The sequence below is a fragment of the Gossypium arboreum genome, chromosome 1 (genome assembly GCF_025698485.1).
Source record: "Gossypium arboreum isolate Shixiya-1 chromosome 1, ASM2569848v2, whole genome shotgun sequence".
In the NCBI taxonomy this organism is placed as follows: Eukaryota; Viridiplantae; Streptophyta; class Magnoliopsida; order Malvales; family Malvaceae; genus Gossypium; species Gossypium arboreum.
In genome coordinates, this window is record NC_069070.1 from 112,710,531 (window position 1) to 112,734,583 (window position 24,053).

The 24,053-nt window shown below is 35.6% G+C and overlaps 1 protein-coding gene, 1 non-coding gene and 2 pseudogenes across 2 annotated transcripts; all 4 read right to left on the reverse strand.

Annotated features, from left to right (window-relative positions):
- LOC108481889 (G-type lectin S-receptor-like serine/threonine-protein kinase At4g27290) lies at positions 1–3,953 on the reverse strand. The gene is made up of 7 exons (XM_017784957.2): positions 2,252–3,953; positions 2,025–2,141; positions 1,474–1,631; positions 1,185–1,395; positions 853–1,090; positions 616–766; positions 1–536 (listed from the first exon to the last, which is right to left on the reverse strand). The coding sequence occupies exons 1-7, from the start codon at positions 3,525–3,527 to the stop codon at positions 231–233; spliced, it is 2,457 nt and encodes an 818-aa protein (XP_017640446.2). The 5' UTR covers positions 3,528–3,953; the 3' UTR covers positions 1–230.
- A 6,886-nt stretch (positions 3,954–10,839) lies between these two features.
- The window catches only part of LOC128280752 (G-type lectin S-receptor-like serine/threonine-protein kinase SD1-1), a 38,145-nt pseudogene continuing 24,931 nt past the window's right edge, over positions 10,840–24,053 (reverse strand).
- On the reverse strand, positions 13,694–13,800 carry LOC128281911 (small nucleolar RNA R71). Its single transcript, XR_008272194.1, has one exon. It is a non-coding gene; the product is annotated as a small nucleolar RNA R71 (small nucleolar RNA).
- Positions 19,977–20,073, reverse strand: LOC128281521 (small nucleolar RNA R71; annotated as a pseudogene).

The following is a 24,053-nucleotide window of genomic DNA, read 5'->3' on the forward strand; positions in this document are numbered from 1 at the left end:
TTGACAAGCCTTTTTACTTGTATACTAATTTATTTTTGCATCTACAACATGATTCAAGAATCTAAACACTAAATTTAAACAATTTGTCGAGGGAACAAGAATTATCACCACAACAATTATCTTCCTTCAATGTCTAAAGCTTTATGAAAAACCTAAAATCTTGCTTGATCAAATAAGTGGGACTGATAGTTTGGAACATAACAGATTGAGTGAGCCATACAATCTTTTTCTTATCTAGCCTCTAATAATGATAAACTTATTTCATTTCTCGAAGACAATCTGTCGTTTCCGGATGAACAATCAGCTTCAAAGGGTTTATTGTAAAACAAGAAACCAGGTTGTTTAGGCGAAGGCAATTCATTATGACTTCCCAACATTAGAACCACAGATGACATGTTTGGTCTTTCCTCAGGATGCTGTTGTATACATAAAAGGCTAACGTGTATGCACCGTAGCAATTCGGATAGGTCTCCAGTGTCTGCTAAGAAATCATCAGCAAGATCCAAAGGCTTGCTTTCTTTCCATAATCTCCATGCCTGCAGCCAAATTCAAACCTTTTAGCATTTGAAGTTTAACTGACAAAACATAATGATAATAGCATTTGTCGATGTTTACATGTTCAATGAGGTTGCCACTTTGATTTACATGATAAAATCCTCTGTTCTTTCTTCCGCTTATAATCTCCAACAATAATATCCCAAAGCTAAAAACATCTGACTTTACAGAAAACAACCCATCGATAGCGTATTCTGGTGCCATATAACCACTACAGAACATTGTTGGATAAAAGAAAATTTAGTTATGGGGATTTATAGGTCAAATAGTATAGCAATGGCATAATAGTACACTTACTAAGTTCCGACTACTCTATTTGTATTAGCTTCTGTTTGATCTCCTCCAAAAGTTCTTGCCAGGCCAAAATCCGAAATTTTTGGGTTCATCTCACTATCAAGTAGAACATTACTAGTTTTAAGATCTCTATGGATTATCCTCAACCTTGAGTCTTGATGAAGGTAGAGTAGTCCCCTAGCAATCCCGCAGATAATCCGGAAACGCTTAGACCAAGATAAAACTCTGCGTCTCGTTTGATCTGGAAAGTAGGTATTCTTGTTAGTCTTGCAACTCATTTGGTTATTGAAGAAGCAAAAGTGATAATATTGAGAGGTTTGTAATGATTTTCATACCGAAAATGAAGGAGTCAAGGCTTCTATTAGGCATGTATTCATAAACTAGCATTCTCTCATCTCCATGAATGCAGCATCCAAGAAGCCTTACAAGATTCCGATGCTGAAGTTTGGCAATCAACTTTACTTCATTCTTAAACTCATGCAATCCTTGTCCGGAACTCTTTGAAAGTCTCTTCACTGCAATTTCTTGTCCATTTCCTAGTGTCCCCTGGAATATTTTACTACACTTTATGAGCTTTCAATAAAATAAAGAAAGATCATTGTGCTAAATTACAGCAAGTTTTACCTTATAAACAGGACCAAAACCTCCTTGACCTAGCTTGTTGTTAAATGAAAAAGAATCAGTAGCTTGAGCTATGGTCCCAAACTCGAATACTGCAAGCTCCATATCTTCATTCTCGTCTTTATCCTCTCTATCATTTAGATTCTTGTCTTTCACTTCATCTGAAAACAGTATAAATCATAGACAAGCACTTGGTATATGCACTATGGGACTCTGTTTCTTAGATCATACAAATTTGTAGGAAATCAAGTAAAAAGGGGAAAAAAATCAATAGTACTGTTTAATTTTCCCAAAAACTGGGATGGAGATTGGGATTTTCTATGATGCGCAACTTCTAACTCTTCATTTTCTTGAAGCATCTCACACATTTTTGGATTTGGTATGAGATATAATCCTCCAGTTACCCTCTGAATGCATAAACTTAAAAAACCAAATACATCCATGTCGGACACAATATGAGTATCGAACACACAAGTTCGAGCAAGCAAAATGACTATGGTATTTGTAACAAAGAACAAAATTAGTACATTTATGAGGACCATAATTAGTGTTACCTTTTAACTTTCTCCTGCTTCTGAGAATGTAACAAACGATTAAAAGAAACCCCAAAATCGCAGCAATTACCGTCCCAAGTATGATGGCAAGTTTCACCTTAGCCTTTTTCTTCCGTTCTGCCATTTTCAATATTGATAAAGAAGCACAAATATTAATTCTTTATTACACAAAAACCCAAAAAGCATTATCACAAGATGTAATAACATGTAGTTTTATAAAGCAGTACCTGCTTCTGAAGCAGACACTCTGATGTAAAGATCCTGACCATCTGATTGAAATTGTTTGATATCAAGCAAATCTCCATACCACATGGCGCAGCCACTACCTCCTCTTGTAACATATAGATTAGTGTAGGCCATGCAGGAACAGTTCCTCAAGCACTTGGCTCTACATTCCTTGAGATTCATAGTTTTATTAACCCAAGAGTTTATGGTGTCTGGGGTTTTCACCTTCCCAATTCTGATAAACCCGTCTCCACTCTTGCAGTTAAGTGGCTTGCTGTGTATGCAGCCGTCGGACCAATCCGATGAGTTCCATCTCTCGAGCCATTTCGGTCTGAACCCTGTCAAACATTGACAAGCCGGGAGCTTATTGTTATCACAGTCCCCGTTTGGACCACAAAGTCCACTTCTGTCACATAAGTCACTTGGCATGATTGAGAACAGCTTCCAAGTTTGAGTTTCTGGGTTCCATGTATACCTTTGTCTTACACTTTGGGTTTGGTTCAAAACAAACCTCGACATCACTGATTTGTTTTTAAGGGAATATATATAGTAAACCTCATTTTCGTTCCACACAAAGTCATAATCAAAGATGGGATTTGACCTTAAATTTGGCGTCCCACTAAATCCATCGCCATTCCATAACCCACTCCGATAGTACTTTTCCGAGCCTTTCCTTAGCACCATCTCTGGGGTTCCTTCAAGTTCTACACCGTAAGTAAGATCACCTGGAGATGGATCATCCCAGTTCTTCCAGGCTGCTAGTCTTCGATGGAGACCAGTTCTTAAATCAATACCAATTTTCATCCCTGGTAACATTATATCTGATGGATAATCAAAGCTTTGCCACAAGTAATTCTCTGGTTCACTATCCTTTCCATCTCTGACAACAAGATTACCTGAATCCAGGAGCTGCAATACTGGATTCTCAACTCTTGCTGTCGAGTTAGCGCACCAAACAGCTGTTGTGTTCTGAACTAGAAGCAGGATTTTCCCATTACTTTGTATCTTCAACAAGCCAGTGGAATCGTTTATTGGGTTTACCCTGTTTGCAACCCAAACAACAGTTTGCATGGGGATGTTGTTGTACCAGATTCCCAGGTAGCGGTTCTTAGAACTGCCAGGAGAGAAGAAACCCAATTGAAAGCTTCCATCACCGGAGACTAAGGTCATGCCGTCGGTGAGTGAGTCTGATTGAGAAAGGGTGTCGATTGCAGTTGAAGCATTTGAGAATATGACGAGGAAACAAAAAGCAGTGTAAAAATAGAAATCCATTTCCATGGATATCTAGTCTGATAGCACATTGCTCGCCGAATTAAGTATAGATTCCATTTTAATGAACATTCTAAGTTCATGCATTGACTGTAAATGCAAGTCTTTTGTCTTGAATAGATGACCGTAGGCATGGATATCGATGACTATTGTTAAGAGAACAGGGAGACATCAAGTTTTCTTTATATTTTACTGACTTTGAAAATGCTTATATTCAAAGTGTCTTGCACGTCTTCTAGAAAAGCAACTGAGTTTGCAATAGTGTAGCATTCAAATCTAAAGTGATGCGAGGTTAAAATAATTCTAACCAAGTATTGCAACTAGGGTTGTCAACAATCCGGAATGATGAGCAGTAACTATGAGTCTGACCAAGAACGATTCAGAGCGCAACTAGAAAACATTCACTTCTATACTTTGAAAAAGAAAACATATGTTGGAAATTTGCGTATCAATAATGATGAATAAAGTGAACATGGTTTACCAAAACGTCAAGTCTTCCGGCAGAGTTTCTATGAAGAAATTGCTAAACACAGACCGTTTCAAGGATCAAATAAGGTTTGGCCTTGTTTAAATCATAGTATTAAATTTATCCCAACTCCCGACCATTTTTATTTTATTTTTGAATTAATTTTAACTCACGTGTTACATGCTAAAATATATAATTTTGGAAAATAAAATAGTATAAATTTGTAAATTACTTCATATTAAAATATATAATTTTGTATAAATTATAAATATAATTAGTCATCCTTCTCGTATTGAAATATACCATAATTACATATTTAGTATTACAAAGTAATTTTCATCAGTGATATATTGCAAAGTAACATACCAGACATAACAGTACATATCAATTCAACAGAAACGTAAGACATCTAACCACCATCATACAAAGCATACAAACACAAATGTAAAAACTTAACCCTAATAACAACCAGACAATGTTAACAAAAATCACCCCTATTATAAATCAATGTTTATCACTAGCAATGATAAATCCCTACCAATAATAAATTACTTTATAACAATTATAAACTAATAAACATCCATCCATTCAAGTATATAAATTCAAAACATGTATATAATGTAAGAAGGTCACTTCTCATCAATTTATTCGGTCAAAAGAGAGAAGTAAATTGTTTAATTTTATTTACGCTATAAACATAACACAATTTAACTTTGATATCTGGAAATATTCGATTTAGAAAATGCTTATATTGCACAATAAAAAATTAAAAATTTTAAAACTAGGCATTTGTGTTACTTGTATCAATAAACAATTTACCAAAACAGTACCGTTGTTTTGAGTTAGACGGTTTAGGTCGTTTCCTAACTTTCTATCAATACAATCTTCTTTGCTATTCATGAATCCTTGACTTGTTTAGTCTCTGAGCTCTAAATTCATGAACCAATTAACGCAATGAAAACTTTATTGATGTACCAATAGAGAATATAATTTCTCTATATGGGTTAGAAACTAAAAGTTGAACTCTATTGAAGAATATACTTTATTTGAAGAATAAATCACATTATAATTTGACAAAGTAACAAAGCTTAATATGGTATGTTTTGATCTAGTCAATAGTCTCTATTTTATAGATAACAAAAAAATAATATTTAATAGAAAATACATAGTCCCACTAGGACTACAAATACTTGCTGGGAAATGTGTCCATATTGTAGTAAACATGTAATTGTTTTCTATGTATTTGAACGATAAATAAATAAAGTTAATTTCACATTTCACAATTATATCTTTTGTGTTTCTATCTTTCATGTTTTATTTACATAGTAAAATTGTGACAAGCAGATATTAGCTCATGGATTGTCTAAGTTCAAACTGATGATAAGCAAAACTGTAAGAAAATTTACATTGCGAGAAAAACAAATTACTTCATTAAATAATCTAAACGACTCTGTAATCTCGTAAAAGAATCAAAGTTAGTGTTTAATTCAAATACTTAGAAAGATTATTATGGTGTCTTAGAAAGATTATTATGGTGTCTACAATTCCAATTGAGAGATGGCTAGTCTTGGCTATCAGAACAGTTAACTCTACGGGTAAAGACATAAATGTACTCATTGGAAGAATGATACATTGGACTAGACCCAAGTTGAATTAATTCTGAACCCGTTTGTGAATTAATTCACTAATTATGTTCATTGTGTGATTTACCTAAATATTGACTTAAGTCACTAGCCATGCGTATGTAACTCATGTGCTTTGATATAAGTGGAGGCTTATACTTGGCTTATGCTTTAAAGATGATCGAGCCCAAAGGTGGTATGTTGGGTACATGACTTTACTAGCAACAATAGAATTCATAACTCGATTAAAGAGTTAACAATATCCTCTTATTGACATTGTGTGGATTAATAAATATGGAACGTGGCCACAGGTTGCTTGTTCTCGAACAAGCAATTTATCATAGTCATTTATTAACAATGATCATATTAATCATTAAGAAGACACAATGGTGACAATGAGATAAAATAGGATTGTATGAATGACCGAATTTAACTCAAAGGAATCAATGACATAATATGAGGGTAACACACACAAGGCGAGGTCATTGGAAAAAGCAATTGGATGAATTATTTTCATAAATAGTATACAATAAGGAGTTCTCAATCATGGTACTTCTTGTGGATTGACTTCATGATTAAGTAAACAACAAATTATCAGAATGATGCTTATGGACATAATTGCAATTACTAGATCCTAATTGTAAATGTCCGATTGGTCTCTTTGCTAGCTCAACAAAAGCTCGATCAGATTGCATTTGAATTAAAAGAAAATTTTACAACTTTGGAAATAATTTAATTGGGTCGATTTATTTGACGTGGAATTAAATTGGGCAATTGTGAGAATTGTTCAATTAGAGAAGTTGATTAAAGAAATTTCTTGAAAAATTAATTTTGATCAAGCAAAATTAAATTAATCAAATTAATTAACATAAATATAATGTTTTTGGAAATTAATTTTCAAGTCAGACAATTGACCCAGTAAGTAATTAAACATAAAAATTGGACTTGAGATTGAAAATTGAAACCAAGACCCAAAAATCGAGACTGAGACCCAAAATTGGTCGAATCAAGCTTGGTATGTGAAACCGGGCTGATGGTCCAATTGGTGGTTGGGCCGAACTGGTCGGATCGTCATTGACCCAAACCGAACTAGCATCAGTCGAATTGGCTTGGGGTATCGTGAGGGTGTCGCGCCTGCGATGACAACATCGAGCACAGGGGTGCTGGCGGTTGTGACTGTAACATTCCGATGGTTGATGGATGGTCGGTGATAAGCTATAAAAGTAACATATTTTAATCTCATTCTTAATGCATTTTCAAATGATTATTTATGCAAATTGGTGAATTTGATGTTCTTAATCCCTTTAATTCATGTTCTTACACCTAGGTGAGCATTTGGGAGTAAAACGAGAAAAAATCGGAGAAAAAGAGTAGCTTTCAGAAGTCACATGGGTTGAGTATACGCCTATGTGTGCCACACGGGCTGGACAGGTGCCCACGTGCTAGTCCATGTCGATTTTGCACTCTATTTCACAATTACGGGAAAAACACAAATTTTAAGCTTTCTAAGCATTCTAAAGTCTAAAAATACTAATTAGAAGAAGACATAAGAGAGTCATAAGAGAAGATCGAAGAAAACGCTCGAAGAACACCATCGGAGCCAACTTGGAAGCGGATCTCCATCGAAATCAAAGATCTCCTTTTAGTTTCTTTTAAAGTTTTTATGAGTTCCTTTATGTCTTGTGGTTCTTCTAACTTTGAGATGTTTTATTTACTATTATGAACTAATTCCCTAGATACCAAAAGAGGATAAAACCTATGATGAATTCTATTATTTAATATATGTTTTACATGATAAATACTTGATTCTTGTTCTTTATTATTTGTGCCTAATTCTTATTTTAATATTTTTGGGATATTAATTCATATTTAATGTGCTTAATTCAGTGGAGCAAAAGTCTCTGTTTAAGATTAAATCTAGCATAATTGACTAGAGTTGTATGCAATGCTAAAAATATGACAACATAAATCTACTGGATTAGAGTCAAATCTAATAGGGAAATCCATAGATCGAGTTAATGCAATTTGGATAGGGGTTTTAATTGTGAATTGAGGATTTTTCTTAAGAACAAGCTAAAATTTAAGTGTGGGGATATTTGATAAGTTGTAAAAGTAACATATTTTAATCTCATTTTAATGCATTTTTGGATGATTAATTATGTAAATTAGTGAATTTGATGCTCCTAATCCTTCAAATTCATGTTTCTATACTTAGGAGAGCATTTGGGAGCAAAAGGAGTGAAAAACGAGCCAAAATCAGACAAATAGAGCTGTTTCCAGGATCCACACGGCCTGGGCATTTCCACACGGGCTGGCCATACACCCATGTGCCAACCCATGTCGATATCACACCCTACTTCTCAGATACATAGAAAAATCCAATTTTTAGGTTTTCTGAGCATTCTAAAGTCTATAAATACGAATTAGAAGAAAACCTAAGGGAGGCACTCAGAGAAGATCAAAGAAAGCACTCGAAGAACACCATCGGAATCAACTCGGAAGCGGATCTCCCTCAAGATCAAAGATTTCCATTTAATTTCTTTCGAAGTTTTATTGAGTTTCTTTATGTCTTGTGGTTATTCTGACTTTGAGATGTTTTCATTCAAGATTATGAACTAAATTCCCTAAATACCCAGGGAGGATGAAATCTATGATGAATCTTATTATTTAATTTCTGTTTTTATACGATAAATACTTGATTCTTATTCTCAATTATGTATGTTTATGTCGTGTTTTAATATTTTTGGGATATTAATTAGTTTAATGTGCTTATTTCAGTGGAGCAAAAGTCTCTCTTTAAGAGCATATCTAACATAATTGAGTGGAGTTGCATGTATCCTAGAAATAGGATGACATAAATCTACCGGATAAGAGTCAAATCTAATATGAGAATTTATAGATTGAGTTAATGCGACGATAGGGGTTTTAATTAGAAAGAGATTTCAATTAATCAACTTAGAGTCAGTTGTTCTTACTCTCGAAAGAGATATTAACATAATTTAGGGATTTTTACGGATCAAGACACAAGTGAATAAATCGTTTAATTCAGATTCATAATAATATGTGAAGTCTAGGTGGATTCTTTCTTGGGTATTGTTTCTCTCATTGGTTAAAATTCGATTATTTCATTGATTCATTCTCTGTTAAGTTCTTAGTTAAATTAGTTTAGTAATTTTAGCTTTAAAATCCATCACTCCAAATTGTAGTCTAAATAATAAGAAAAGGGTAATTACTAATACTTTTAGTCCTCGTGGATACAATATATTTACTTACTGTAGCTATACTATTGTTCGATAGGTGCACTTGCCTTTGTCATATTTATAGTTAGTTTAATGACCATCAGTTGCCGGCGGTGGTTCTTCGACGGTTGAGCAATGAAAGAATCGCACTCCTACTAGGATTTTACTGGATAATTTGATTTCAGATTAACTATTCCAAAAAGAATATTATTTTAATAAATCTAATATTAAATTAAATTTAATACTTATCTTGATAGTATTTTATTAATTTAGTATTAAAGTGATTATCTTAATATTAAATTAAATTTAATATTTATCTTGTAGGTAAATATTATATTAATTTAATATATTTAATATTAAATATAATCTAATACTTAAGTATTATATTAATTTAATATTAAAGTGATTAAGTTTGATTTTAGTTGAACTCTCTAAACTCTTCCTATATAAAGAGAGGATTGAGTCATTATTTTTACAAACTTAAATTCAAGAGAAAGTTGTAGAGAAAATTATATGAAGAAATTATTTTAGAAGATTTTTAAAGATATTTTTCTTAATTACAACTTGACCTAGAAGTTTAGAGAAATTGTGAAATTTCCCCACTAGTAATTTTGTGGAAATTTTTTTGATTCGAAGCGAGCCCATACTCGACAGACGTGAGCTTGAAGATCTAAGGATCTAAATAGTGTCTACTCTCTAAGGATCTAAGGGTTTGAGAATAGTGGAGAAGACTATTAGGTTAAAAGTTAGAAGGATATAGATGCTAGATTCAGAATTCATATCTGAATCTCTTTAGATCGAAAACACATACCAAATTGATAAAAATTATTATTATAGATATCACAATTAATGTCCAATTTTATAAAATGTTTTAAAATTTTGCCGTGCTACAAAATTGTTTTTTATAACCTATTTTTCCAAAACACTCTTATATTTTAAACAGTATAACTTTTCACTAAAACTTTCCCCTTGAAAATTTAAATGTAAACCAAATGACTCACTTGTATTTACTTACAATTTTACACTAAAAATGAGAGTTCCTATTTGAACAAATAAAATGCTCTCTTCGTCCTTATGAACCTAATACAAGCTGTGCAAATTTATAAGTAATTTGTCTTGATAAGTTATAATCAATTACAATCACATTCCTCACAAGTGACCATATCAAATGGTCTTAAATTTATCCTAATAATGGTTGAAAAAAGTTTAAGATCTCCTTAATATTCAAGTCAATACAATTTGGTCTTCTAAACAAAAGAACTTAAATTGCATTGAAAGACTTTGATTTGATGTTTACTTGAGTTGTTATGTTTCAACACCACACAAGGTCATATAAAGCTATCAGAGCCCAAAAACCAATAGCTTAAACAATTTTGGATAAAAAATGTGTGAACCTAAATAAAGCAAGAGCTTAAGTTGCAACTGATGCTGAAGTTGAGAGATAAAACTAACTCAAATAATGATAGAAGGTAAGATTGTAATCAAACAATTAATGTTTGCCATAGGTATGTTACAGGTATGATGTTTGCTTAAGAAAGGGAAAAAAAAAAAGAAAAAAACAGACCGTTTACACCAAATTCATCCATTTATTCGATTTGATTATCTTGATTTTTAAAAATAAAGTCAATTAGTTGGTCCGATTTTAATGCATAAACCAATTTAATTTGCTACGTGATTCAGGAAACTAAACATTAAAATAACAAGTTGAAGAAACTAGAATTCTCATCACATTCTTCCAAGCATACAACCTTCAGATTCACCAATATGGTAAAAGATAATCATTCTTTCATGTTTAACCGCTTTATGAAAAATGTAAAACCAGAAGGCTCTTGATCTCTTTCCCTAACTCCAAGTGAGACGGAAATTATAGCTGATATCTTGGAGCATTATGGATTGAATTGACCATACAACCATTTTCTTATCGAGCTTCTAATATTGATAAACTTATTTTGTCTCTTGAAGATGATTTGTTGACACTAGATGAGCAATCTGGTTCAAAGGCTTTCTTGTTTTTGTATAGGTGAACGCAATTCATTATGACTTCCCAACAGTAGGACTATGGATGACATGCTTGGTTTCTTCTCAGGATGTTGTTGTACACATAAAAGGCTAATGTGCATGCATCGTAACAACTCGGATAGATTACTGTCTCCACTAAGAAATCACCAACAACATCCAAAGGCTTGCGTTTTTTCCATAATCTCCATGCCTACATTGAATAATTCAAATCTTTTAGTATTTGTAGTTTAAGTTGCAAGGCATAATGATAAAAGTATCAGTTCATGTTTACATGTTCAACGAGGTTTCGGCTTTCATTTGCATGATAAAATCCTCTATTCTTTCTTCCACTTATAATCTCTAACAATAATATCCCAAAGCTAAAAACATCTGATTTTATTGAAAATTGCCCATTGATAACGTATTTTGGTGCCATGTAACCACTGTATAATATTGCCAGATAAAAATAAGTTAGTTATGGGGATTTATGGATCAAATAATATGGCAAAGGCTTAATAGTACACTTACTATGTTTCAACTACTCTATTGGTATTCTATTTGATCTCCTCCAAAAGTTCTAGCCATACCAAAATCTGAAATTTTCGGGTTCATCTCACTATCAAGTAGAACATTACCAGTTTTAAGATCTTTATAGATAATCCTTAACCTTGAGTCTTGATGAAGGTAGAGTAGTCCCCTAGCAATCCCGTAGATAATCTGAAATCACTTATACCAAGTTAAAACTGTGCGTCTGATTTGATCTGGAAAGCAGGCATTCATGTTAGTCCTTGATAAACCATAATATATACATATTTTTATCCCATGCTTGGAATATTTTTGGAAGGATTATCATAAGATTTAATGAATTTGATGCTCCTAATCCTTTAATTTCATGTTTTATACTTAGGAGAGCTTAGGATAGCAAAAAGAGCAAGAAACGGGCCAAAAATGGACAAATTGGGCATAACTCAGAATTGCACACGGCGTAGGCACTTCCATACGGGCAATCCACACACTCGTGTGTGATACACGGATAGGCCACACGCCCTTGTGTCATGGCCGTGTCGACATTAAACCAAGTCAGAATTGCACACGGCCTGAACACCCTGACACAAGCATGGTACACGGTCGTGTCCCTGTCGAGCACAAGTTTAATTTTATTCGAAAAATGCCAATTTTGGGCTATTTTGGGCATTCCAAAGTCTATAAAAACACCCTAGAAGAGGAATCAAGGGGGACGGAGAGTAGAAAGCAGAAAATACTCGAAGAATAGCCATTGGAATCGGCTCAGAAGCAGGATCTCATTCAAGACTGAAGATCTCCATTCAATTTCCTTAGAAGTTCATTGGGTTTCTTTATGTTTTGCTATTTTTCCAATTTTGAGATGTTTTCCTCTATTGTTTTGAACTAAACTCCCTAAATACCTAGGGGGAGATGAAACCTAAGACAGATCTTATTACTATTTGAATTATATGATAAATACTTGTTCTTATTCTTAATTGTGAGTTTAATCCTTGCTTTAATATTCCAGGATATTAATTCAAGCTTTGATGTGCTTATTCAGTGGAGCAAAAGTCTTTGTTTAAGAGTAGATCTTCCATAATTAAGTGGAGTTGCATGCAATCCTAGAGATAGGACGACATAAATCTGCTGGATTAGAGTCAAATCTAATAAGGGAATCCATAGATCGAGTTAATGTGATAACAGAGGTTTTAATTAGAAAGAGATTTCAATTAATCAACCTAGAGTCAGTTGTTTTTGGTCTCGAGAGAGATATTAACATAAATCAGGGATTTTTACGGATTAAGTCAAGTGAATAAATCATCTAATTCAAAAGTAATAAGTAAAGTCTAAGTGGATTCTTCCTTGGGTATTGTCTTCTCTATCGGTTTTCCAACAGTATTTTCCAACTTTTATCGCTGTCGTAATCTTAGTCAATTAGATAATTAGTCTTAGTTTAAACATTCCTTTAATTATTAGGCTTGTTAATAAAAAGATAGTAATTACTAGTACTTTTAGTCCTTGTGGATATGATATTTCCGGTCTCACCATAACTATACTACTGTTCGATAAGTGCGCTTGCCTTAGTCGAATTTTTAGTTAGTTTAGCGACCATCAAGTTTTTGGCGCCGTTGCCGGGGACTAAGATATTAGGAACGCTTAATTTTTATTACTTTAGTCATTTTCATTTTTATTGCAATTCAATCTTGTTTTATTTTTCTTATTAATTTTTTCTTTTTCTTTTTTTTACTGGCAGGTTTTTGATAGTTTATGATTATAAGAAACTCATCAGGACCTTTACTTTTTGACAGTTAAATCGAGAGCACAACTAGTAGAAATCGAAGAGAAATAAGGTGAAGCCTACAATACATAGAGGAAAAGCACGAGGACGACACTAATAACACCGGGGAGATGACTGAAAATCGAAATAATTCGCTACCTCATGTGGTTGTTGCAAACCCAGTAAATCAGAATCCTGCTCCTCGTACTATGTATGGTTATGCTAAACCTACTTTAACAGGAACTGAATCGAGTATAGTTAGACCTACTGTTGCTGCAAATAATTTTGAACTGAAACCTAACACGATTCAAATGATACAACAGTTTGTTCAGTTTGATGGTTTGTAAAACGAGGATCCAAACACTCATTTAGCAAATTTTTTGGGATTCTGCGACACCTTTAAGATCAATGGCATTTCTGACGATGCCATTCGCCTTCGGTTGTTTCCCTTTTCATTGAGGAATAAGGCTAAACAGTGGTTGAACTCGTTACCACGAGGGTTAATCACTACTTGGGAACAAATGACCGAAAAATTTTTACTTAAATATTTTCCGCCAGCCAAAATGACTAAATTGAGGAATGATATCTCTTCTTTTGTGTAGATGGATCTAGAGACTCTTTATGATGCATGGGAGAGATACAAGGATCTATTGAGAAGGTGCCCTTACCATGGGTTACCTCTTTGGCTACAAGTTCAAACTTTCCATAACGGTTTGAATCCCTCGACTAGACAAATGATTGACACAGTTGCTGGTTGAACTATCAATAATAAGACACCTGAAGAGGCTTATGAGTTCATAGAAGTGATGTCACTGAATAATTATTAGTGGCAATTCATGAGGACAAAGCCAAAAAAAACAGTCGGCATTTTTAACGTTGATTCGGTTGCTAAGCTTTCCAATCAAGTAGAACTTTTGAATAGAAAAATTAATGGTTTACTTGGCTCTACACATGTTCATCTAGTAATGTAGTGTGGCGCAAGTAGAGGTGGAACAAGCAATTCAGAATATCCACCCTACGGCCCTAACATGGAGAATGAGCAAATGAATTATATGGGTAACAATCCTCGACCTCAAAATAATCCTTATAATAACACTTACAATGCAGGTTGGAGGAACCACCCAAATTTCTCATGGGGAGGCCAAGGGAATAAAAGACCATCACCCCTTTCAGGCTTCCAACAACAACCTTACCAGCAAGAGAAAAAGCCGAACCTTGAGGAGATAATGACAAAGTTTATTTCAGTAGCGGAGACCCGTTTTCAGAACACTGAAACTGCACTTAAAAATTAGCAAGCATCAATTCAAGGGCTCGAGAATCAAATAGGACAACTGGCTAAGATGATTTCAGAGAGACCACCAGGGAGTCTACCTAGTAACACCGAACCCAATCCAAAAGAGCATGTGAAGGCAGTTACATTAAGGAGTGGGAAAGTGTTAGTTGAATCTAAAAAGAAGCTGCCACCAGATGCTGACAGAAAAGAAGATGAGGAGGTAAAACCCGAAAACAATGAAAAACATGTGATGAGGGAATATAAACCACTAATCTTGTACCTAGAAAAGTTGAAGAAAGATCACATGGATGCATAATTCGGTAAATTTCTTGAACTTTTTAAATAGTTACATATTAACTTACCTTTTGTTGAAGCTATCTTGCAGATGCCTATATATGTAAAATTTTTGAAGAAGCTTCTAACAAATAAAATGAAGTTTGAAGAATTGTCTATAGTGGAACTCAACTAGGAGTGCTCGGCCATACTCCAAAATAAACTGCCAACCAAACTGAAAGATCTATGAAGTTTTACTATTCCCCACTTAATTGGTAGTTTAAATGTTGAGAAGGCACTAGCTGATCTAGGTGCTAGCATTAATCTGATACCCTACAAAATGTTCAAGCAACTTGGCTTTGGGGAACCAAAACCTACTAGGATAAATATTCAACTAGCTGACAGATCTGTTAAGTATCCTAGGGGTATCATTGAGGATGTACTTGTAAAAGTAGATAAATTCATATTCCCTATTGATTTTATTGTGCTTGACATGGATGAGGATGTTGAAGTGTCTTTGATTTTAGGTTGCCCATTTTTAGCCACTGCTAGGGCTGTTATTGATGTGGGTGACTGTAAACTTGTACTTAGGGTAGGTGACGAAGAGATTATTTTTAAAATTTATGATGCCATGAGATTTTCTAGGGAACAAGATAACTTCTGTTATTTTATTGATTCTATTGATCATGCTACTCAAGATTCTTTACAGGAAATTGTACATAAGGACACGTTGGAACTGTGTCTTGCTCAAGGAGAGGAGGTAAATGATGATGATTCTGAGATAGGTAAGGTAAAATTTGAACTAAATTCTAATGAGCCTTCACTAAGACAAAAGAGCTATGAGGGTATCGAGGTAAACAATGAATTGAAATTAAAACCCTCTGTTGAAGAACCTCCTAATTTGGAATTAAAGCAACTAGCAAATCACTAAGAATATACGTTCCTTAGAAATAATTTCACATTACCAGTGATTATTGCTTCATATTTACAGCCAACTGAAAAGGACAAGTTACTCCAAGTGTTGAAGGAGCACAAAAGAGCCATGGCTTGGAAGATTTCTGACATAAAAGGGATCAGCCCTTCTTTTTGCACACATAAAATTTTAATAGAAGATGAATATAAACCTTGTGTGTAAGCTCAAAGGCAACTAAATCTTAACATGAAAGAAGTGTTAAAAGCTGAGGTAATTAAACTCCTAGATGCTGGAATTATTTATCCTATTTCTGACAGTTCTTGGGTTAGCCCTGTGCAGGTTGTTCCTAAGAAAGGAGGCATGATTGTTGTGGCCAATGAGAAGAACGAATAAATTCCAACGTGAACAGTCATGGGATGGAGAGTTTGCATTGACTATAGGAAGTTGAACGATGCCACGAGAAAAGATCACTTTCCCTTAGCATTCATTGATCAGATGATGGAATGATTATCTGGGCATATGTATTATTGCTTCCTAGATGGACTCTCTTGTTATTTCCAAATCCCAATAGCTCTTGAGGACCAAGAGAAAATGATATTTACATGTCCATACGATACGTTTGCTTATCGACGAATACCTTTTAGATTATGTAATGCTCTTGCTACTTTTTAGCGATGTATGTTGGCCTTTTTTGATGAACTCGTGGAAGACATTATGGAGGTATTTATGGATGACTTCTTGGTATTTGATAACCCTTTCCATCTGTGCCTTGAAAATTTAAAACGAGTTCTAATAAGATGTGAGGAAATGAACCTTGTACAAAATTGGGAAAAATGTCACTTCATGGTTCGTACAGGGATTGTGTTAGGCCACAAAATTTCTAGCAAGGGAATCGAGGTTGATAAAGCAAAAGTTGAAACTATTGAGAAGTTACCTCCCCTTAGTTCAGTTAAGGCTATTCGAAACTTTTTGGGTCATGCTAAATTTTATAAAAGATTTATTAAAGATTTTTCTAAAATAGCTAAGCCTTTAACAAATTTACTAGAAAAAGATGTGCCTTTCAATTTCAGTCAGGAATGTTTAGAAGCATTTAATACTCTTAAAGATAAATTAATTAATGCTCCAATTTTAGTTGCACTTGATTGGAATTTACCCTTTGAACTAATGTGTGATGCGAGTGATTTTGCAGTGGGTGCGGTTCTTGGACAGCGAAAAGACAAGCACTTTCAACCAATCTATTATGCTAGCAAAACATTGACGGTCGCACAAGAAAATTATAACGACAACTGAGGAAGAATTGTTGGCTGTGGTTTTTGTATCCGATAAATTTATACCATATTTAATATTATTTAAAGTTGTCATTTACACTGGCCATTCAGCTCTTCGATACCTCCTTACTAACAGACGCAAAACCTCAACTAATAAGATGGATTTTATTATTGTAGGAATTTGATTTAGAAATTCAAGGTAAGAAGAGAGCAGGAAATCTTACAGCAGATCATCTATCCAGATTAGAAAACTCGCATCTCAAGGAGCTTGATGAACATGAGATAAATGACTCGTTCCCTGAAGAACAACTCTTTGCTATATTTGACTCCAAGGTACCTTGGTTCGCAAACATTGCAAATCATTTAGCCGCTAACGTTACACTAAAAGGGTTGACACATCAGCAAAATAAACGCTTCTTTACTGATGTGAAAAACTATTTTTGGGAAAATCCTTTTCTTTTTCGAATATGTGCAGATCAAGTCATTAGAAGATGCGTTACGAAGTCAGAAGCAAATAGAATCTTGGAACATTGCCACTCAGAATCGACTGGAGGACATTACAGTGGGACTAGGAGCGCACATGAAACGCTCGAATCAGGTTTTTATTGGCCCACACTTTCAAGGTAAATGGACATCATCTTAAACTTTATAACGATGAGGATTTTAAAGACAATGAAGAGGCGCTACAGCTCCACGAACCTGCTTAAACATACCCACAAGGTAAAGTTGAGCTTAAACTCTGAATAAGTGCTTCTCGGGAGGCAACCCGAGCACTAACCCCACTAAGTAACTTTAGCTTGTTTTTTCATTTTTCTTTATAATCTAACTACAGGTATTCTTGGCACACACAGCCTAGCACACTGGTATGCCTAAGGCCATGGGCTCACCATGGGTAGGAGACACGGGCGTGTCCATAGCCGTGCTAAAACAGGACAAATATTTTCCCTAAGACAGGATGATACAAGGGCTGCTATAAATAGCCACGGCCGTACGAAACGGCTGTGTACACCACACGGCTAAAGGACACGGGTGTATCCCAGACCGTAGGGAACCTGCTCTTTAATTCCCCAAGAAATCAGCAGAGGCATGGCATGCGTTAAATCACCATAGTTGTGCGAGGCAGCCGTGGAAATGACACGGTCATGAATACGGGTGATAAGTCATAATTTATACATATTTTTATCCCATGTTTAGCACATTTTTGGATGAATTATCATTAGATTTATGGAATTTGATGCTCCTAATCTTTTAATTTCATGATTTATACCTAAGTAAGCATAGAAGAGTAAAAAGAGCGAGAAAGGGCCAAAAAACAAAGAAAATGGGTTAACGTGGGAAATAAAAATAGCCTGAACTTCCTTACACGGGTAGACCACACGCCATTATCTATTTAACAAGCTTTAACAAGGCCTAAACCACACCACACAGGCGTGTCTCTGCCGAACCCAAGCCTAGTTCTATTCGAAAAAGGACACTTTTGAGGGTTTTGAAGCATTCTAAAGCCTATATAAACACCCTAGAAAAGGATGAAAGAAGAACACACGGAGTGGGAGGCAAGGAATTACTCGAAGAAAGCCGATTGATCCATCTCAGAAGTCAGATTCTCCTTCAAAACTGAAGATCTCCCTTCAATTTCCTTCAAGGGTTTTTGGGTTTCTTTATGTTTCGTTATTATTATTCTTCTGAGATGTTTTCTTTTACATATATGAACTAAATCCCCTAAATACCTAAGGGGGATGAAACCTAAGATGGATCTTGTTACTATTTTCTGAATTATATGATAAATACTTGATTTGTTCTTAATCATATGTTCTTAATTCTTTCTTTAATATTCCATGATATTGATTCAAGTATTGATGTGCCTATTCAAAGGAGCAAAAGTCCCTGTCTAAGAGTAGATCTAGCATAATTAAGCGTTGTTGATTGCACCCCTAGACATAGGGCGACATAAATCTGCAGGATTAGGGTCAAACTTAATAAAAGAATTCATAGATCGAGTTAATGCAACACTAGGGGTTTTAATTAGAAAGAGATTTCAATTAATCAACCTAGGGTTAGACATTGTTAGTCTCGAGAGGGATAATAATATAAATTAAGGATTTCTACGGATCGATTCAATTGAATAAATTGTCTAGTTCAGAGTTAAATAACAAGTGAAGTTTAAGTGGATTCTTCCTTGGGTATTGTCTAAATCAATCAGTTTTCCCAAAAGTATTACCCCAATTTACTTCCTGTGCATTCTTAGTTTAGATAATTAGTTTTAGTTTAAAAACACAATTTAATTCTTAAGCTAGATAATTAAAAGCTAGTAATTACTATTACTTTTAGTCCTCGTGGATATGATATTTTCGGTCTCACCACAACTATTCTACTATTCGATAGGTGCGCTTGCCTTAGTTGTATTTATAGTTATTTTTGCGATCATTAAGTTTTTGGCGCTGTTTCTGGGGACTAAGATATTAGGAAAAATTAATTTTTATTTCTTTAGCCATTTTTATTTTTAATTTTGTTTTTTCTTTACTTCTGACAAGTTTTTATAGTTTATGACTAGAAGAAACCCGTTAGGACCTCTACTTTTTGATAGTGAAATCGAGAGCACCGCTTGCAGAAATCGAAGGGAAATAAGGCGAAGCCTACAATACATAGAGGAAGACAAAGAGGACGACATCCATACTACAACCGAGGAGATGGTTGAAAATCAAAATAATCTGCTACCTCCAGTGGTTGCGGCAAATCCAGTAGATCAAAATCCTGCTCCTCATACTATGTATGACTATGCTAAACCTATTTTAACAGGAACTGGATCGAATATAGTTAGACCTACTATTGCCACAAATAATTTTGAACTGAAACCTAACACAATTTAAATGATACAATAGTTTATTCAGTTTGATGGTTTTCAGGACGATGATCCAAACACTCATTTAGCAAATTTTCTAAAATTCCGCGACACTTTTAAGATAAATGGCCTTTCTGATGATGCCATTCGCCTTCGGTTTTTTCCATTCTCATTAAGGAACAAAGCTAAACAGTGGTTGAACTTGTTACCATAAGGATCAATCACTACTTGGGAACAAATGACCGAAAATTTTTTACTTAAATATTTTCCGCAGACAAAGACAGCTAAATTGATGAATGATATCACTTAGTTTGTGCAGAAACTCTTTATGATGCATGGGAAAGATACAAGGATCTTTTGAGAAGGTGCCCTCACTATGGGTTACCCTTATGGTTATAGGTTCAAACGTTTTACAACGGTGTGAGCCTCTTAACAAGGCAACTTATCGACGCAGCTGCCGATGGAACTTTGAACAATAAAACATCTGAAGAGGATTACGAGTTTATTGAAGAGATGTCACTGAATAACTATCAGTGGCAAGTCATGAGAACGAAGCCGACAAAAGTAGTCGGTGTTTTCAACCTCGATGCGGTTACTATGCTATCAAACCAGGTAGAACTTTTAAATGAAAAGATTGATAGTTTATATGGTTCTACTCAGGTACATTCAGTAATGAGGTGCGATTCAAATGGAGGAGGAGTACACACAGAATATCAATCCTTCAATCCTAGCACCGAGGAGGAACAAGTTTAATATATTGGTAACAATAATTCTAGACCTCAAAATAACCCATATAGTAACACTTATAATGCAGGTTGGAGGAACCATCCCAACTTATCGTGGGGTGGCCAAGGAAATCAAAGGCCACAACATCCCCCAGGTTTTCAACAACTACTCTACCAGCAGGAAAAGAAGTCGAACCTTGAAGAGATGCTAACAAAATTCATCTCAGTGTCAGAAACCCATTTTCAGAGTACCAAAACAACACTTAAGAATTAACAAGCATCGATCCAAGGGCTCGAAACTCAGATAGGCTAGCTTGCTAAACTGATTTCTGAACGACCACAAGGTAGCTTGCCGAGTAACACTGAATGTAACCCAAGGGAACAGCTTAATGCGATTACTGTTCGAGATAAAGAAGGGTTACTTGAAGCTGAATCAGAACTGAGGCCAAGAATTGTGGTAAGTAAGGGTAAAGGTGAGGTAGACCACAGTGAGCGAAAACCAGTAAGTAAAGAGTACAGACCTCGAGTGCCATACCTCAGTGCGACAAGAAAAGACCATACGGATGAACAATTTGGTAAATTCCTTAAATTATTAAAGAAATTACATATTAAATTATGGTTTATTGAAGCTCTTTCGCAGATGTCGAACGCAGTTAAATTTTTAAAGGAGCATTTAGCAAATAAATGAAAGTTGGATGAGGCGTCGCATATAGAGTTAAGCGCAGTTTGTTTAGCCGTTCTACAAAATAAGTTGCCCAACAAATTGAAAGATCCAAGGAGTTTTATGATTCCTTGTTTAATTGGTAGTTTAGATGTTAATAATGCATTGGCTGATTTAGGGGCAAGCATTAAGGTCATGCCGTATAAAATGTTTAAACAACTAGGTCTTGGGAAACCTAAACAAACTAGGATGAGCATTTAGTTGGCAGATAAAACCATTAGATTTCGTAGGGGTATCATTGAAGACGTACTTGTCAAAATCTATCAATTTATATTCCCAATTGATTTTGTTATTCTAGACATGGAGGAGGATAGTGACGTACTTTTGATTTTAGGACGACTCTTTTTAGCAACTGCTAGAACTATTGTTGATGTTGGTACAGGTGAACTCACACTTCGAGTGAGTGATGAAACAATTACTCTTCAAGCTCCTAGTTTGAGTAACACATCAAATATTGAGGGTGGTTGTATAAATCATGCTACCAATACTGATCATGTGGTGCAACCTTCTTTGCAGGAAACACGTTCGAAGAACATACATGAGCCATGTTCAAATAACAACAAAGGACCCATCTATGAAGAGCAAAGGCTACAGATCGAGGAACTAGATGAATGGCGGCCACAGAAACTGAAAACACACGATAAACTAAAACCACGCCATGACGGACTCAATGTGTTATCAAATCAACTTGAGGTTGGAGACAAAGTACTATTAGATGAAGCAAACCCTCGTATTACCACTTCTGACCCTAATGGAGCACTCTCTTTTACGGTCTTATCATTTTCCTATACGGTACAGTCGAGGTAACTCATTCCAAATTTGACACTTTTAATGTAAATAGTACTCGTCTAAAACCTTATTTTGATGAGATTGATAGAAGGAATGAGGAGTGTAAACTCCTCGCCCACCATGACCACACAACAGAAAGGTAAGTCGAGCTTAGACTATAAATAAGCACTTCTTAGGAGTCCTTGAACATAGGTTTTTCAAACACACACGGCCAGGCACACGGGCATGCCTTAGGTCGTGCTTATACCACCGGTGAAGACACGGTCATGTGAAAATAGAGAAAATTTTTTCCCAAAACACGGGATTCAATTCGTTGCCACGGCTGTGCGACATGGTCGTGGGCAATCCTGCCCAATCTCTATGGGTGTACAGCACGCCCATGGCTATAAGCCATGGTAACAACTGAAAAATTAACACGGGCATGCGGTACACTCATGCACACCACCCTATGGTCGAAACTGTCAAAATAACATGGACGAGCACATGTATACACGGGCGTGGGAGAAGTGAACGAAGTAGGACACGGCCGTGTGCACCAACACGCCCAAAGAACACGGGCGTGGGCTGAATTCCAGACGTGCCCAAATTTGAAAACTGTCTCAATATCTATATAAACCCCCACTATTCATCATCCCATTCCCCAATACCCTAACCTAAACCACCGCTCTCTCTGTTGCCGTTGCCACCTAAGCTCCTACCATCACCCAAAAATCTGCCCTTTTTCCTCTCTTTCCCCCATACGCATCAAAATCTTCCCTCTTTTCCTCCTTTCTCTACACATTCCTTCCTTCTTCCCTCTTTTCTCCACACTACAAGCCCCCACTGCCGCAGTCATCCACTGCACACTGACGCTGCACCCTTCTGCCGTCAAACACCACCATCGTTCATCAGTCGTTTGTCTCCCTTTCACCCCATCACTTTTATTTCTTTTACTTATTTTATTAGAATTCTTGACTTGTAATTGTTTTACTATTAATAATTTGCATGCTTATTAACCCTTATCTATGTTTAGTGATCTCCAATTTTACTAATGATAAAGATTTACTTAGTCATTATGTTTTCATTGATCTTTATTCTTGTTTGATTTGCCCACATGATTAGGATTATTAATAGTATTATCCATTGTCACTTGATTGATCTTTTAGCATTCACTTGGTTTAGCCTTAGCACTATTTCCATATTATATTTAGCCGTTGATTCATATACAATATCACCACGTTTTATTTTTAGCATGCTTGAATTTGTGTCCATATTATCTTACGAGCAAGTCATTATTTTTGGAATACTCAGATTTTGCTTAAAGATGTAGGAATTGTTAATTACTTAATCTTTCACTCGCAGGAACACCATGACAAACACTAGAGGTAAGAAGACTGTCATCTCTGCCTCGAAGAAGTGAAAAGGAACAACATTCTCCTCGGGTCCTACTAATGAGATACGGCACCCATTCCTCTAATTTCCACCGGGGCCCCAAGAGGAACTATTCCAGATACTACGGGCCTGACCCCTAGGTGTGGGTCGTTGCATTGCTTGGACCACCCTAGAGCAGATCCAACTCGCTGACGCAGTCCGGGCTCTCTTGACTATTGACCCATGAGAGCTTTTCTTCGAGATCGTTGAGCCGACATATCTCGAGCTCACATTAAAACTATTCAGTATTCCACCTTCAAACCGCTATGACAGAGTTTGATGATCCCAGAACGGGCTAGTTTCGTCTCAGCGGTTTAGTACAGCAGTTGAGCGTACCCGAGTTCGGTGTCGCATTAGGACTATATACGGAGGACTTCATGAACGACGATGATTTCGACAGTCTCCATCGTCACATCCACTATTCTCCTTGAAATTACTAGAAGGCCCTAGTCCCTGCTTCGGCTACTTATGATCCTAGCCGCTCCAAGGCATCGGCTCTCGCCCCATCACTGAGATACTTACACGCGATCCTAGCCCACACCTTAATAGGACGGCGAGAGAGTATCGACGTCGTCAACACTAATGATGCCTATTTTTTATTGAGCATGGCGCATGGGCACGTATTTGACCTTGCTTATTTCATCGCTTTCGCCATTCGCCATAAGACAGAGCGACATAGGAAGGGAGTCCTTTCCATTAGCCTTTATGTGACTCACCT

Coding starts and splice junctions, on each gene's coding strand:
- LOC108481889 (XM_017784957.2), bottom strand. CDS start 3,527: ATGGAAATGGATTTCTATTTTTACACTGCTTTTTGTTTCCTCGTCATA. Junction 2,142..2,251: donor AGTGTCTGCTTCAGAAGCAG/GTACTGCTTTAT, acceptor TGAAAATGGCAG/AACGGAAGAAAAAGGCTAAG. Junction 767..852: donor AATAGAGTAGTCGGAACTTA/GTAAGTGTACTA, acceptor AATGTTCTGTAG/TGGTTATATGGCACCAGAAT.